This window comes from Myotis myotis, unplaced genomic scaffold (genome assembly GCF_014108235.1).
Source record: "Myotis myotis isolate mMyoMyo1 unplaced genomic scaffold, mMyoMyo1.p scaffold_m19_p_1, whole genome shotgun sequence".
NCBI lineage: Eukaryota > Metazoa > Chordata > Mammalia > Chiroptera > Vespertilionidae > Myotis > Myotis myotis.
The window spans coordinates 84,453,518-84,468,212 of NW_023416313.1; the positions used below are offsets into that span (position 1 = coordinate 84,453,518).

The window sequence follows — 14,695 nt, forward strand, 5'->3', positions numbered from 1 at the left end:
CAGTGGATAGAGCGTCAGCCTGCGGACTGAAGAGTCCCAGGTTCGATTCCTGTCAGGGGCACATGCCCGGGTTGTGGGCTTGATCCCCAGTAAGGAGCGTGCAGGAGGCAGCCAATCAATGAGTCTCTCTCATCATTGATGTTTCTATCTATCTCTTCCTCTCCCTTCCTCTCTGAAATCAATAAAGATATATTTTAAAAAAAAACACCCAGCTTTACCTCAAACCAGTCCTCTGCTTGCCCCAGTGGCATCTCTTAGTAAACATTGAAGACAATGTCAATCACTACCTATAACTATGTTGGAAGGATATGGCAATTCATATTTTGCTAAGATTTCTATGAAAAATAAAAGAGTTTTGGATGTTTGGAGTGATCATTTAGAATTAACAGAAGAAACTGGAATCCTGTGCACTGCTGGTGGGGATGTAAAATGGCACAACCACTGTGGGAAACAGCATAGAAATTTATTTTAAAATTAAAAACAGAATTGTCATCTGATCCAAAAATTCACTGGATCAAAAGAATTAAAAGCAGGGTCTTACATGGATGGACCAGGCTGGCAACACCTGAACTGCGGATGAATCTGGATCATCACCAACAGAACAAGAACCAGCCGCTGCATGCCCGTGTTCACAGGAACATTATTCACAATAGCTAAACATGGAAACAACCCGTGTTCATCAGCAGATACATGAATGAGCGAACTGTGGAACATGCTCAAAATGGGATATCATTCAGCCTTGAAGTGGAAGAAACTTCTGACATAGGCTATAACATAGTTGAACCTTGAGGACGTTAGGCTAAACAAATAAGCCAGTTACAAAAGATAAATACTGCATAATTCCACTAGATGAGGCAGTTAGAGTAGTCAACATCATAGAGACAGCCAGTAGAACAGTGGTTGCCAGGAGCTGGGAGATGTTACAGTTTCATGGATATAGAGTTTCAGTTTTACAAGATGAAAAGTTATGGGGATGGGTGGTAGTGATGGTTGTATAACAATGTGAGTGTACTTGATGCCACTGAACTGTACACTTAAAATAGCTAAGATGGTAAATTTTATGTTATATGTATTTTACCAAAATAAAATTATTTAAAAAATATGTGGAAAAAATACTTATCTAGGATGATTCTTTTCTAAAGGTTTCCAAATAACCCAGGGTTTACAGTAGACACTCCAGCAATAACATAACCAAGATGAATCAGCGTCTCACCGGGGCAGTTTTAGCTACACTAATCTCTTCCCTAAGCAGGTACTCTTCCAGGTGGAGGAAATTCTCCTTCATGAACTCTCAGAATTAAGGAAATTCAGCGATATTTTGTGCATGAAATGAATGTGAAGTAATTTGCACTCTGTTGATGATAGATACCCTTCATTTTCCAAAGGATTTGTTTTTGAAACTCTCTCAAGGACTTAAAACTGGAATCTACATTTAAAGGAATACAGGAGAAAGCAAAAGTATTAGCACCTTTAAAAAAAATTATGTCTGTGAGCAGTAAAACTAGCTACAACATCCCCAGAAGTTCAGTTTAAAATAATGTACTGTATTCAGATTGTATACAAAAAAGTTTTCACACTGTCTATGAGATTCATACACCAACTAGTATGGGTGTTGGTCGAGGCAGCCAGGAGAGCACTGTTGCCTAATTAATTTAATCCTGACAACAAAAGTGTGGTTCAATTCTGTGTCTGTTTTCCAACAACCAGGGGAGAAGTGTGTGTGTGTGTGTGTGTGTGTGTGTGTGTGTGGTGTGTGTGTAAGAGAGAGATAGAGTTAGAGTCAGAGATTTTTCTGAGTTCCTGAAATGGGAAAAAAAAATTTTTTAGAAAGAAATGAGATTTGGTCCTGCCTTCCATGCAAACTGAAACATTTAACCACAAAAAAGACCATTGACAATATGTCAAATTACAAGCTTTCCCAAAATAAATAAGGCAAAATCTATAAAATGGTAGATAATATCAGAGGGAGTTGGGGAGGCGTCACTCCACATGGGTTCAAATCCCAACCCCACCAGAGCGTGACCTTGAACAAGCTATAGTAACGTCACGGAACCTCAGTTTTTAATCTATAAAATGATACTAATAATCACACCTAATTCATAAAGTTTTCGTGAAGATTAGATGAGATAATATAGGGAAAGCCCAGAGTGGATAATTCTGTGTATACTCAATAATTATGGCTATTTCTATTATCTAAGGGTGATAGAACCTGGGGTGCTTTTCTGTTTCATTTTCTATGCATCATGTGACTCCCATTACCTACCACTTCTAGTCCAGATCTCTTTCTTGAGATCTAGACCAGTGATGGTGAACCTATGACACGCGTGTCAGAGGTGACACACAAACTCATTTTTTTGGTTGATTTTTCTTTGTTAAATGGCATTTAAATATATGAAATAAATACCAAATATATAAGTCTTTGTTTTACTATGGTTGCAAATATCAAAAAATTTCTATATGTGACACGGCACCCGAGTTAAGTTAGGGTTTTTCAAAATGCTGACCCGCCGAGCTCAAAAGGTTCGCCATCACTGATCTAGACCAATTTTTAAAAAAAAACGAAGAAGAAGAAAGAAAAAGACTCTGAGACATAATGAGAATGAAGCTGCAAAGATCTGCTACAGAGTGAAGCTGCTGCAGAGAAAACCGATGAAAACATTGGGGATTTATTTTGAATGTACCAAAGGGAGCAGCCCCAGGGAGCACTGTCTGACCAAGGCAGAGGCGGAGCTTACAGCATGAAGGAAGGCAACACGTGCTTAGATAGTAAATATCTTTAGAACTTCTTCCTTTTGATATTTTTTAGGGGCGAGAGCCAAATGGTATTTTTACATTTATTTTTATTCTAACTATTATTAAATGTTCTCCGGGGACTGGGAGTACCTGGGGCATTGTAGTCCCTGTCCTCATAGGACTGAAGGGGTTTAGGAAGGGAGACAGTATGGCAAAGCATGATCGAATGCCATGTGCCGGAAAAGGTGTTCTCTGAGAGCATTCCTGAGCCGGCACGAAGGCTGGGAGGACAGAGCAGGCCTGCTCGTGGGAGGACATGAAATCTGGGAGAACGGTGCAGGCCTGCCCGTGGGAGGACATGAAATCTGGGAGGACAGAGCAGGCCTGCTCGTGGGAGGACATGAAATCTGGGAGGACAGAGCAGGCCTGCTCGTGGGAGGACATGAAATCTGGGAGGACAGAGCAGGCCTGCCCATGGGAGGACATGAAATCTGGGAGGACAGAGCAGGCCTGCCCGTGGGAGGACATGAAATCTGGGAGGACAGAGCAGGCCTGCCCGTGGGAGGACATGAAATCTGGGAGGACAGAGCAGGCCTGCCCGTGGGAGGACATGAAATCTGGGAGGACAGAGCAGGCCTGCCCGTGGGAGGACATGAAATCTGGGAGGACAGAGCAGGCCTGCCCATGGGAGGACATGAAATCTGGGAGAACGGTGCAGGCCTGCCCATGGGAGGACATGAAATCTGGGAGGACGGAGCGGGCCTGCCCGTGGGAGGACATGAAATCTGGGAAGACGGAGCAGGCCTGCCCGTGGGAGGACATGAAATCTGGGAGGACAGAGCAGGCCTGCCCGTGGGAGGACATGAAATCTGGGAGGACAGAGCAGGCCTGCCCGTGGGAGGACATGAAATCTGGGAGGACGGAGCAGGCCTGCCCATGGGAGGACATGAAATCTGGGAGGACGGTGCAGCGCAGAGCAGGGCAGACAATGTGAGAGGGGAAGCTGAGAAACGAGCAGAGGACCCTGTGAGCAAGCCAAATAGAGACTGGACTTTCACTGTTGGCATTTGAGGGTTGTCAACTGGTTTCAATCAAGGGATGACATAACTGGGTTCTCTTTCTTAAAGGGTTACGCTCCCTGCAGGATAGAAAAGGGAGGCGGGGTACAAGTTTAGGGGACACTGAGATGGCTGCCCAGAGAGGACCAGCGCTTGGGTTGTAAATGGTAGAATTCTTAGATTGATTTCATGGGTGGGAGTGGAAAGAGGGAGGAAAGGGAGCTCCTACATGTCTGCCTTGGGAGAAGGAGGTGAGATGGCCCTCACTGAGTCTGGGCACTGGACGGAGAGGAGCTGGGGAGAAGGGACGGGAGAGCCAGTAGGTCAGTTATTTCCTTTGCACCTGAAGCACTTGCAAGAAATTCAAGTAGAAATGCTCAGAAGGCAGCCAGACATCTGGGCCTCAATGTTCGCTGAGCCTGAATGTGTACAAACGACATGTCCACTGCAGGACCTGAGCTCGGAGGGGACAGTGGGCCAGCAGGCAAGGCCCCGAGGAGGGACCTGAAAGACCACGCTCAGGAAACTGGTCAGAATCCTTAGAAAACCAGCCTGACAGTGAAACTGTGGCTGGACCATGGAGGCTTGGCTCAGCAGTCGGCTACATGGAGCTTTTTGCTAACAAGCCAATACACATCCACAAGCCCAGGCCTTGTTTAAACTCACAAATGAGGCTTCCTTGAGACACCCGTGACTTTGGCTTTGGGAGCCGCACCCTTGTCCGAGTCAGACAACAGTCCTCACCGGGCTGCTCTCTTTTGTATATTCTGAATAAATCCCCGATGTTTTTCATCACGTTTCTCTACAGCTTAGCTCTGCTGTAGACCTTTGCAGCTGGACTTTCACCATGCCTCGGTCTTTTAAAAAATAAAAAGGTTTAGATCTTAAGAAAGAGGTCTGAGCTAGGAATATGGTAGTCAAGTGCTGCTGCACAGGAAATAAAGTAGGAAAATGACAGTATGTATCACCCTTAGAGATTAACAATGCGCCTAACCATGTGAGTGGCTCTGAGAAACCACTTGAGAAAATACCAACCCGTTTAACTTTCTTTAACCCAGTCTGTCTAAATTATTTGACCCTGAAATGTTTTCTCCCCAAATACCTTCATTAAATCCCATAGAGCTAGTGTTTTGTAGAAGGTTTTGATAAGTGGTAGTTTAGGCATTTTGCATGAAATTTATTGATATTCTGATGTGTATACTATAAATACTTACATTTTATAACAAAAATAATATCAACCAGGGTACATGATTTTTATCAGTTACCTCCTTGTTGAAGTAGCCTCACTACAAAGTGCCTTGCAACCCAAGTACTACCACGGCCCCCTCGGCAGAGGAGCTGCAGTTGTAAGACTGTTATCGAGGAGGAACTAGCCATCCTCTAGGGCAGTGTTTGTAAACGTGAAGGATATCGGGCGCTTTGAGAATCTGATGAAAGTTATCTACCATATCCCTAGGGGACAATTGCATATTTCATCTAACACATACAATCAAGAGATTCAGAGACTCTAAATCCCAGGTGAAGCATTCCCGCTCTACAAGACACAAGAACAATTAGTGAGCCTATTTCGTCATGGCCAGCGTCACAGTGCTCTTGAAATCAAAAGTCCTCAGCACTTGGAGCACATGTGGTTACATCCTTTGGTCAGTGACTGGAGCCAGTTTCGCCGCTGCCCATTGCCTTCTAGATTCCAGGTTTGCCTGTAACTCTGCAGCTGACAGTGGCCTCCCAATCAAATTCTATTATTTGCCACATTAAAGCCATTGTGTAATGAATCATTATAGATTTTCTTTTTAAATTCATGCTTTCAATTATCCTATTTAAACTCCTTATCAAAGAAGCTGCGTAATCGTGAAGAACTCTGAAGGGCTCAAGTGTTCGTTGATGGGAGAAAAAACACTAACCTCACAGACTGATCACATTTCACTGAAGAGAATTCTAGGCAGAGAGAAGATTGACTGCAAATTGTAAAGGCATGAGGGAGCCGGGCATTCTGAGAAACTGGAAAGACCTGTGTTGGATCCCAGCCAGGGGAGGAGGAAAGACGGTGCTAGATCAGGGTGGTCAAACAGTGACAGGCCTGTTAAATCGTTACATTTCAATCTAAATGGAAAGGGAAGCTTCTGAAGGATTTTAAGCAAATGGATCATATGAACTATTTAAAGACAAGAGAGAAAAATAGAAAGATTAGCTGAGTGGCTACGACTGTGGGCCAGAAGTGCTGATTGTCTGGACCATGACGATGGCAGTGGAGGAGAGAAGGGGTGGGAAGGTCTTGGAGGTAGATGGGAAATTGGGGGTGAAGCAGTGGGAGAAGTCAAGGATAAACCCTTAGTGTCTGGATAGGGAGTAACTAAGTACCAGCCCTTGTTGAAGATCAGAGATGACTCACCAGACATCCCAGCATCAGGCTCTGCCTTGGGCTGTACAAGTGGGTGTACTACTTTAATTCCACCAGGTGGTGCAAGTGATGAGTTGAGGTTAATCCTAACCATATCCCTCCCAGTGTGTTTGTTGGCTATCCAAATCGTCTTCTTTCTCCATGTTGAATAGAAGATACGGTCTCCAAAAAGGGACATTGCAAACAAATTGTGCCTAAAACACAACAGAAAAAACATTTGTTCTTGGTCTTATTAAAGTTTCACTTCATTTCAATTTATTGTCTGAATCTTAATCACCTACCTTTTTGATTATTTTTTTTTTTTAGATTTAGAAACAGGTATTGAGCTTAAAATTTTATATATGTAGTCATACTCTGAATTAATGGGGTATAATTTCTAGCTCCAGATTCACTGTCTCATTCTTTTGCAAATCAGCACGGAAGCGTGATGGATAGAAAATAGGGAAGAAAATAGGAACAGGGTAGGATTGGACTTCTGGTTTTGTCCATTTCACACATGATTCATTTCTGCCTCTTTCCAAAAGCTGGGAAGTCAGTTACTGGCAAGATAACAAATCAAACGGGTATAACTTTATAACTGCATGCCATAAAAATTCCAAAAAGAATAACTGTAACCAACATGTGAAAACTTATTATGTGCCAAATACTCTGTTATTTATTTTTATTTCTTTACTTAACTTTCACAATATCCCCAAGAAATAAGTACTATTATTATCCCCATATGAAAGGAGACTGAGGGTGAGAGAAGTCACATACCTGCCCAGAGTGACTTGTCTAATAAATGGTAAATCTGAAACTTGAATTCAAGACTCCAAAATCTGTGCTAACCTACCATAGTATCGGCTTAACTGGCAAAAGTAAAATTAATATCACACAAATTTCAAATGGCAATTGTTCCATTTCACACCAGAAGCAAAACTTACTGTGCAAGATGTTTGCTGAAATGGACAGAACCTCCATCATAATCACAGGAACAAACGCGAGAATTGCTCCCTTCTCTGTTGTACTGAATCCAAAAGAGCCGTTTATCAAGCACATCCAGTGACATAGCTGTTATTTTCTCTGACGTCTCGAACAGAATCTTCACTCCCACACCTTTGAGATCTGCTCTGTGAAGGCTGCCGGCCACCTCTGAAGACCAAAATACAAACCTGGGGGCGAACACATGAATTAGACACATAACTGAATGTAAGGCCAACTCTCTCAGTGTGTGCACGGTCCTCAGGTGTCTGCACAGGACAAACTTGACTATTTTGAATGAAAATTTAATTCAACAGCAGTCCTTGAACTTCCCGTGGGATTTTAGCTGGAGGAGATTTATGCTTCTACATCAGGAAGCCATGTTCGTCCGGAGTGCTGTTTGTAGAGGGAGTCGCTGTGGTTCAAATCCAGCAAGCGGCTTATTGGAAAGGGTGATTCTGTATCACAAAAGGGGGCCATAGTTCCAATGAGAAGGTCCCTTTGAGTCCAAAGGCTGTGATTCTATGAATTTTCACCAGACTTGAAATATATCTCAGTGTCTGAAAAACAGCAGAATTTACCTTTCTATTGGATCGATGGCTACGTTTGCAGGATATTTTAAGGTGCTTAAGAGAACACGGGGGTTGTTTCCTTTCATATCTGTGACTGTAATGATTCCTTCCTGTTGATTTGACCAAATAAGTTCTTCCTTTATCCAATTTATTGCCATTCCTGAGACATTTTTCTCTATAGTGCATACTCTCTGTAAAAATCAAATTTCAAAATTGTTATGAATAATCCTCCATTCTCAACAAAATTGGTTTTATTTTACGTAGAAGAGCCTGTTCTTTTGAGTACTTGTCATTTTTGTGCATTCCCACATTACTTTAATGATGAAGTCATCACAGCTACACTGCCGTTGTTTTGATGCAGCAATTAACCCACCATCCGCATACTTCTGGACATAGTTTCTATAACTGCAGTAACAGTGGAATTTCGATGCTACCTTAAGGACAGTTTACGCGATTCCACTTGCTAATAGAATTTTCCAGATTCTCACTTGAATTCAAGTCCAAGCTTTACCAAACTCTGGCAGGATTCCCTTGGAATCTGTGCACAGAGCTCTAAAATAAAGGAATTTCTCATTAGGGCCCCACTTTTCATCTGGCTCCTCCTCCTCCATCAGGCCCCTCCCTTTCTGCAATCCCCAGTGCCCTTGCCCTCTGACCCCATGAACTAAAGAGCAAGGCTTCTCTTCTTGTCTCCTGGGTAGCATTCTCTGCTCTGTCATTTAAAAAACAGCCCAACAAAAAAAATCTCTATTATCTCCTCATTCCAGCGTGCGGGGGGGGGGGGGGGGGGGAGGGTAAACTGGTCTTCTTGGGGGGTAGAGGGTGGGAGGTGGAAGGTTGCAGATTTCCATGGTGTAAATATCCCCACCATTGCTGATTTCCAGCTACTGACCTGACCTCACTGATCACATGTGGGCAAGGATCTAACATTCTCATGAGCCTGTCCTATTCCTATATCTCAAACAGAGTAATTTGGTCCAACCATTGAACCAATTGCTAATAGATTAATATATAGCTCATCCAGGTAAATTGTTTACATTTTAACAGATGTCCTTTATAAACAATGTTTTAACCCAAAGGAGGGAATATAATAGTGGATTTTAGGCATCAAAGCCAATTCGTTCCTAATGACTTGACAAAAATTCACAACTGTTTAACTTCTTTCCTATTCTGTGACAGGAAATTCTCCAGATTCTTAGATTTAAGATTTTGAAACAATTCTACAGATGGCTGGAGAATGAGTAGCCATCCTTGTTAAAAGTGAGATTAGCAAGCATTAAAGATGTGATAAAACAGATTAGCAACTAATTGAAGCTTTTAAGAATAATTGGAGAGAGAAGGTTTGGTTTAAAAAAAAAACACACACACAAAACAGTGGGCACTTTGTGCTGGGAATAAATGCTTAAGGTTTCTCTAGTCACGCGCTCTCTGTAATCTATCTCCCAGGAAGAGAGAGGACATTCCTCCTGGGACTCATGTAAGGGTTCTACCAGTTAAAAGGAAAGATTAAAGATCTTTAGTGAGTACTTGAAGCAAAATACTTTATATCTATCTGCTTTATTTTTTTCAGCGTGCAAACACCTTGAGAATTAAAAAAAAAAAAAAGTTTTTCTTCCTAGATATCAGGTGCCAAAACCCTCAACAAAGATTTTAGACAATGAAACAGGGTTTCTCAACCTCAACATGATCGATGTTTGGGGCTGGATAGTTCTTGGTCGTGGAGACTGTCCTGTATGTTGTAGGATGTTTAGCAGCATCCCTGGCCTCTGCCCACTAGATGCCAGTAGCACATCCTCCCCCCTCCCCAATCCAGTTGTGACACCAGAAATGTTTCCAGACATTGGCAAATATCCCCTGAGGGGCAAAATTGTCCCCAGTTGAGAACCATGGGAGTAAAAAATAGTCATGTAAATAATATGTTTTAACCATAAGATGGTGTTCTGACTTAATAAACTGACATATTTTCAAAATTACATTGGCATCCTTGCTTTCTACTTTGGGGAGCTTCTGAATTTCATGGGCTTGTTCAATAACATGCCACAGATGCATAGTAAATAAATACCTACAAATGTCAGGCACACACATGAACTGTAATGTGAATTTCATTATCTATATGTTACCAATTAACTGTATCATGTTTGCCAGCCTATACAAAAGCCCCTCGGTACCTTAGGAATTGGTACTTTACCTCTTGCCTTGTCCCATTCAGAAAAACTCTTTGCAAAAGTTGTCTTTCTGGATCTAGCCAATAGATTCTTTCTTTATTGTAATGAAAGTCCATGATCACTGATACACCAGCATCTGTCACCAATTTCTCATGATTGGTTCCTTCCAGGTCAATCCTAAAGATGCTATTTCCATGAGAGAAAATTAAGAAGGGTGCAGGACCTGAGTGAGAAGAAAGAAACCAAACTGTGTATTTTCAGTAATATTTTATTGATGTAGACAAAATACTTCCCCATGAACTAACACAAGTGTTATTAATTTTTTAATCCAGGTTCTATATTTTAAATAAGAATATATAAAGTAATATATATATATATATATATATATATATATAGAGAGAGAGAGAGAGAGAGAGAGAGAGAGAGATTCACAATTAATTTTGCAAGTTATCTTCTCCACAAATTGATTCTAAATAATAAACATTGCCAAATTATGAAAAAAATAACTATTTGAAGAGAAAAGCACTTTCTTCTCTTATATATAAAATGACATTTTATGTTAAAAAAGAAACAACCTACTGTTTTGCCTCTGCTGGGCAAAAGGTCTATATGAATGTAAATTTTAATTCTATAACTTGGAAATAGTATTATAGATATTATCATTTTCTAAATGCCCCCCACCCCAGTCTTACATGTGAACAGAGCTTCAGGGTAATGACATGGAAGAAGGTGGTGAAAACTAGAGGTGTTAAGTGGAAGCAGGAAAAAACTGAAATGCTGTCCTGTGAAAGCGCTAGCATATTTGTTTCTGTTGGCGTCGCCACATAAAACCCAGGATGCTCAGTTAAATTTGAATTGCATATGCACTAAAGTATTTAGTGGGACATACACTAAATACTTATTTACTATTTACCTGGAACTCAAATTTAACTGGGTGTTCTATGTTTTTATTTGCTAAATCTGGGTGGTGCACCTCACTGGATCTCTTGATCCCTGCAGGGCCTTGCACCTTCCCTAATCCTATACCCGGGGCCCTGTAATATTTCAGGTGATGGCCACCTACCCACTCTGACTCCCAAGTACGTAACACCTGCTTGAGAACCTGAAACCTCTCTTTGGAAAACTCAGCCTAAATTACTGTCTGACTCCAAGGAAAGCTTGCCTTTGATGGTCAAGATGCTGCCGGGGGACCATTTCCTCCCCTGCAGCCAGGTCAGTCTCATGGATCTCTTCCGTCTGAGGGTAGGGAGGCTCCTGCCACTCTAGGCCTTTAGGTAACTATGCAACCACTGGGATGAGTGGAGATTGGAGACGATGCTAACATATTCTTGCTTCCCTGCTGGGCTTACTCCATTCTGTTTTCACATTAGACTGTAATACAGGCACATGACACGATGTATGTACTTCTTGTTCCAAAGATTAAACAAGATGATGAATTAATGACATTTTACTCAGAAAACATTAATTCTGCTTTAGTGGATATGTCAGACTAGAGACACAAGAAGAAGGAAGAAGTGTAAGATCATTAGAGTTTGAAATAGTGCTGGCAAAGTGTCTAAGAGAATTAGCTCAAATCACTCTTCCTGTATCTTTTCCACAACACAAGCCTCTCCACACAGATACGTAGGGGAGCCCAGGCATCATGGCCACTCCAGCTGTAGAATCAAAGAAATCATAGAAGAAATGCAAAGGGCATTGGATCGAGAGCCAGCAGGCCTGGTTTCCAGTCCTGGCTCCCTCAGCTTCTCTGGACATCTCACAGGAGCTCACCGCCTGTATCAGAGAGTTATTGGGGGAAAGAAGTAACATTAGATGTGGAAATATTTCATTAATTGTGGAGCACTACACAAGTGTGATTCATCAATGCTTATTCCCACGGTTCAGCTTTGAACCTGTGGACTAGAATGTTGGCATAGCTCATCTCTCCTATGGCGATGCGTCATGGAGAAAGGAAGACAACAGGAAAAGGCACGCTAAACCAAGAGCTCATTTGTGGGCCGTAGACTGCTGTGGAGTCCTCTCTTTGAAATGTGCATCATGTATTCTCTATAAACTAAATAAATGTCCCCAATGTGTTAATTTCCTAATACACTGTTACACTGATGAGATCAAGAAAACATTTTATTCATTTAAAAGTATAACTGAATGGGAGACTTCCAGGTTAAAAATAAAAGAGAAAGGAAAGATACTCAAAACATTTTAGTAAGAACTTGGCATAATGCTTTCTTTGAACATAATAGGCACTTAGATTTTTTAATTAATTAATTAATAAATATGTGTGTTTTATTAATTTGTCTGGGCTTTTACCACAGATACTAATGGATTTATCAAATTCATAAAAGCACAATCTAGCCTATGATAGTTATGTTACTAGCAGCAATAATAATAACAACAGGCTTTCACCTCCTGATCTCATTTATCTTTAATAAAACACCATGAGCTAGACAGACAAGATTTGACTGCCAATAATCAAAAGAGAAAAGAGAAATCTGAAGAATACTTAGATCCATAAGGCACAAACCACACCATTAACATCAGTAAGGTTTCAAAAAACAAAGAATATTTATAAAATACTAAGTATGAATTGACAAATTTTACCCTCAGATTTTTCCTATTCACTGTGAATTATGGCATCCAGGCTGTATCAGTCTCTCAGAACTGGAAGATCCTAGTTATTACCTAATCTAGTGTTTCCCCAAACCATTTCTTTAGAAGAGTCCCACAGGGTACTCTGTGTGTGTGTATGTGTGTGTGTGTGTGGTGTGTGTGTGTGTGTGTGTGTGTGTGTGTGTGGTGTGTGTGTGTATGTGTGTGTGTGTGTGTGGTGTGTGTGTGTGTATGTGTGTGTGTGGTGTGTGTGTGTGTGGTGTGTGGTGTGTGTGGGGGGGTGTGGGGTGTGTATGTGTGTGTGTGTGTGTGGTGTGTGTGTGGTGTGTGTGTGTGGTGTGTGTATGTGTGTGTGGTGTGTGTGTGGTGTGTGTGTGTATGTGTGTGTGGTGTGTGTGATGTGTGTGTGTGTGTGGTGTGTGTGTGTGGTGTGTGTGTGTGGTGTGTGTGTGTGTGTGTGTGGTGTGTGTGTGTGTGGTGTATGTGTGTGTGTGTGTGTCTTTTGAAGATCCCCTTCCCTTGAGTCTAGTTCAGTGGGGCTGGGCTGAGGGCTAAGAATCTATTTTGTGAGTAGACACTCCAGGTGATTCTTACATCTTGGTGAATTTGGAAATCATCGATCTAGTTCAGATGAGGAAATTTAATGTTTCCCCAAATCCCACTGCTAGTTGGTGGAGCTGGAATTAGGACCCAGATACCACCGTCCCAATCCAGTACTCTTGCCTGCCTTGGCCTGGGTTGTCCTACGTCAAGACGTTACAATCTTCATTCTATGTATGTAACTGATTCTAATTCCACTTCCCTCAAAACACCGTTCATTTTCCCTACACTGTCAACATCATTTTTTATGTAAACCAGAGCCTGGGCTGAGTATTTGTCGACATGAAATGTATTGTGATCTAAAAGAAAATGAAAGACAGGAATTAGGCTGGTGAAATAGTCATTATTCTCTACCACCGCTGGAAACGATAAGTAAGTCGTGTTTCTTCAAGCCTGTCAAAGACTATCATGTGGTACGTATGGGGATTTGAATGTCTGCAGGGCGTGCATGTTTGAACAGCTAAACTTTCGCATGTCAAAACCTACTGCATTTATTTTGGGTGCAGTTCGGCAAGAGGAAAGTGTGTAAGAAATCAAACACCATTTCTAAGGAATACAACCCCCAAGACAGCAAATAGGTCACAGGCAACCCAGGGGAACTTCTGACTTCTCCACCGGGGATTGGGAGGGGATCTCCAGGAATGACAAAGGAGCCCAGGATGTTTGGAGCATAGTGAGGAGTTTCATTAGTGACTCCAGGAACCCGGGCTTTCGTGGCTTAGAGGTCAGTTACACAAAAGCAGGCTGCGATCGAAGTGGTGGCGGACACAGGCTAGTTCACAACAGGCCCTTCATCTCTCTGGGTCTAGGGGAGTGGCCTCACACAGGTCAGTGAGCAAAGAAATGGACTGCCTTCTGCAGGCCTTGGGGCAAAGGCTCCTCAGACCTAGTTAACACGTTAATGACGCTGGCACCCAGATGAACAAGAAATCCTAGTCCTCTCTCAGGCCAGCACTGCCAGCTGCCCTCACCAGCACGGGTTCCTGCTCTGAATTTGGAGACAGACTGAAGGCTCATGGGACAAAGATGGTGCAAAGAGAGCTCTGGACCTTCAGGAGTCAATGACCCCATGGAGGGAAAAACAAATAGATCTAAATGGATGGGCCTGATGGAAAAAAGCCAGATGCTTCCTCATGCTGTCCCTCCAAGGCCCTGAGGGAGTCAGGAATTACTACCTCCCAAGGGGCTGACCTGAATGGTGTCTTGGGTTTTATGAAGTACAGACAGTTTTAGTTCACTCTAAAAGACCATCCCCATTTCTTCTTTCAATTGTGATATTTAAAAGGGCGCACATTTACTTCTTGAGCAACCATTCCTTTCTTCTCAGCTTATTCACTAGTGTCACAATCACAGCAGGCGAGACAGAAGCCAGGTGACTCAGGAATAGTACATTCAGACGGGGAGCCAGGAAATGTAAGTTTAAATCTTACTGCTGGAAGGCAAGCTCTGGAGCTCAATTTTGCTTCCTGAAAATTGTGAATGAGGATTGCCACCCTAGTCCCTGTGTGGTAGAAATGTGCCATTCAAGCAGAAATAGCCCTTACCTGCCCCTCATTATCAACTGCATTCTCACCATCCAGCCTAAGAAGAGGCCTGCCC

The 14,695-nt window shown here is 42.2% G+C and overlaps 1 protein-coding gene across 1 annotated transcript in view; it reads right to left on the bottom strand.

Moving 5' to 3' along the window:
- The window catches only part of EGF (epidermal growth factor), an 89,120-nt gene that overhangs the window by 56,662 nt on the left and 17,763 nt on the right, over positions 1 to 14,695 (bottom strand). The window contains exons 2-5 of the mRNA XM_036343242.1: positions 9,913 to 10,112; positions 7,734 to 7,915; positions 7,116 to 7,343; positions 6,184 to 6,386 (exon numbers count right to left, since the gene is read on the bottom strand). Of these exons, the coding sequence (XP_036199135.1) occupies positions 6,184 to 6,386; positions 7,116 to 7,343; positions 7,734 to 7,915; positions 9,913 to 10,112 (813 nt within the window). The remainder of the gene's footprint in view (positions 1 to 6,183; positions 6,387 to 7,115; positions 7,344 to 7,733; positions 7,916 to 9,912; positions 10,113 to 14,695) is intronic.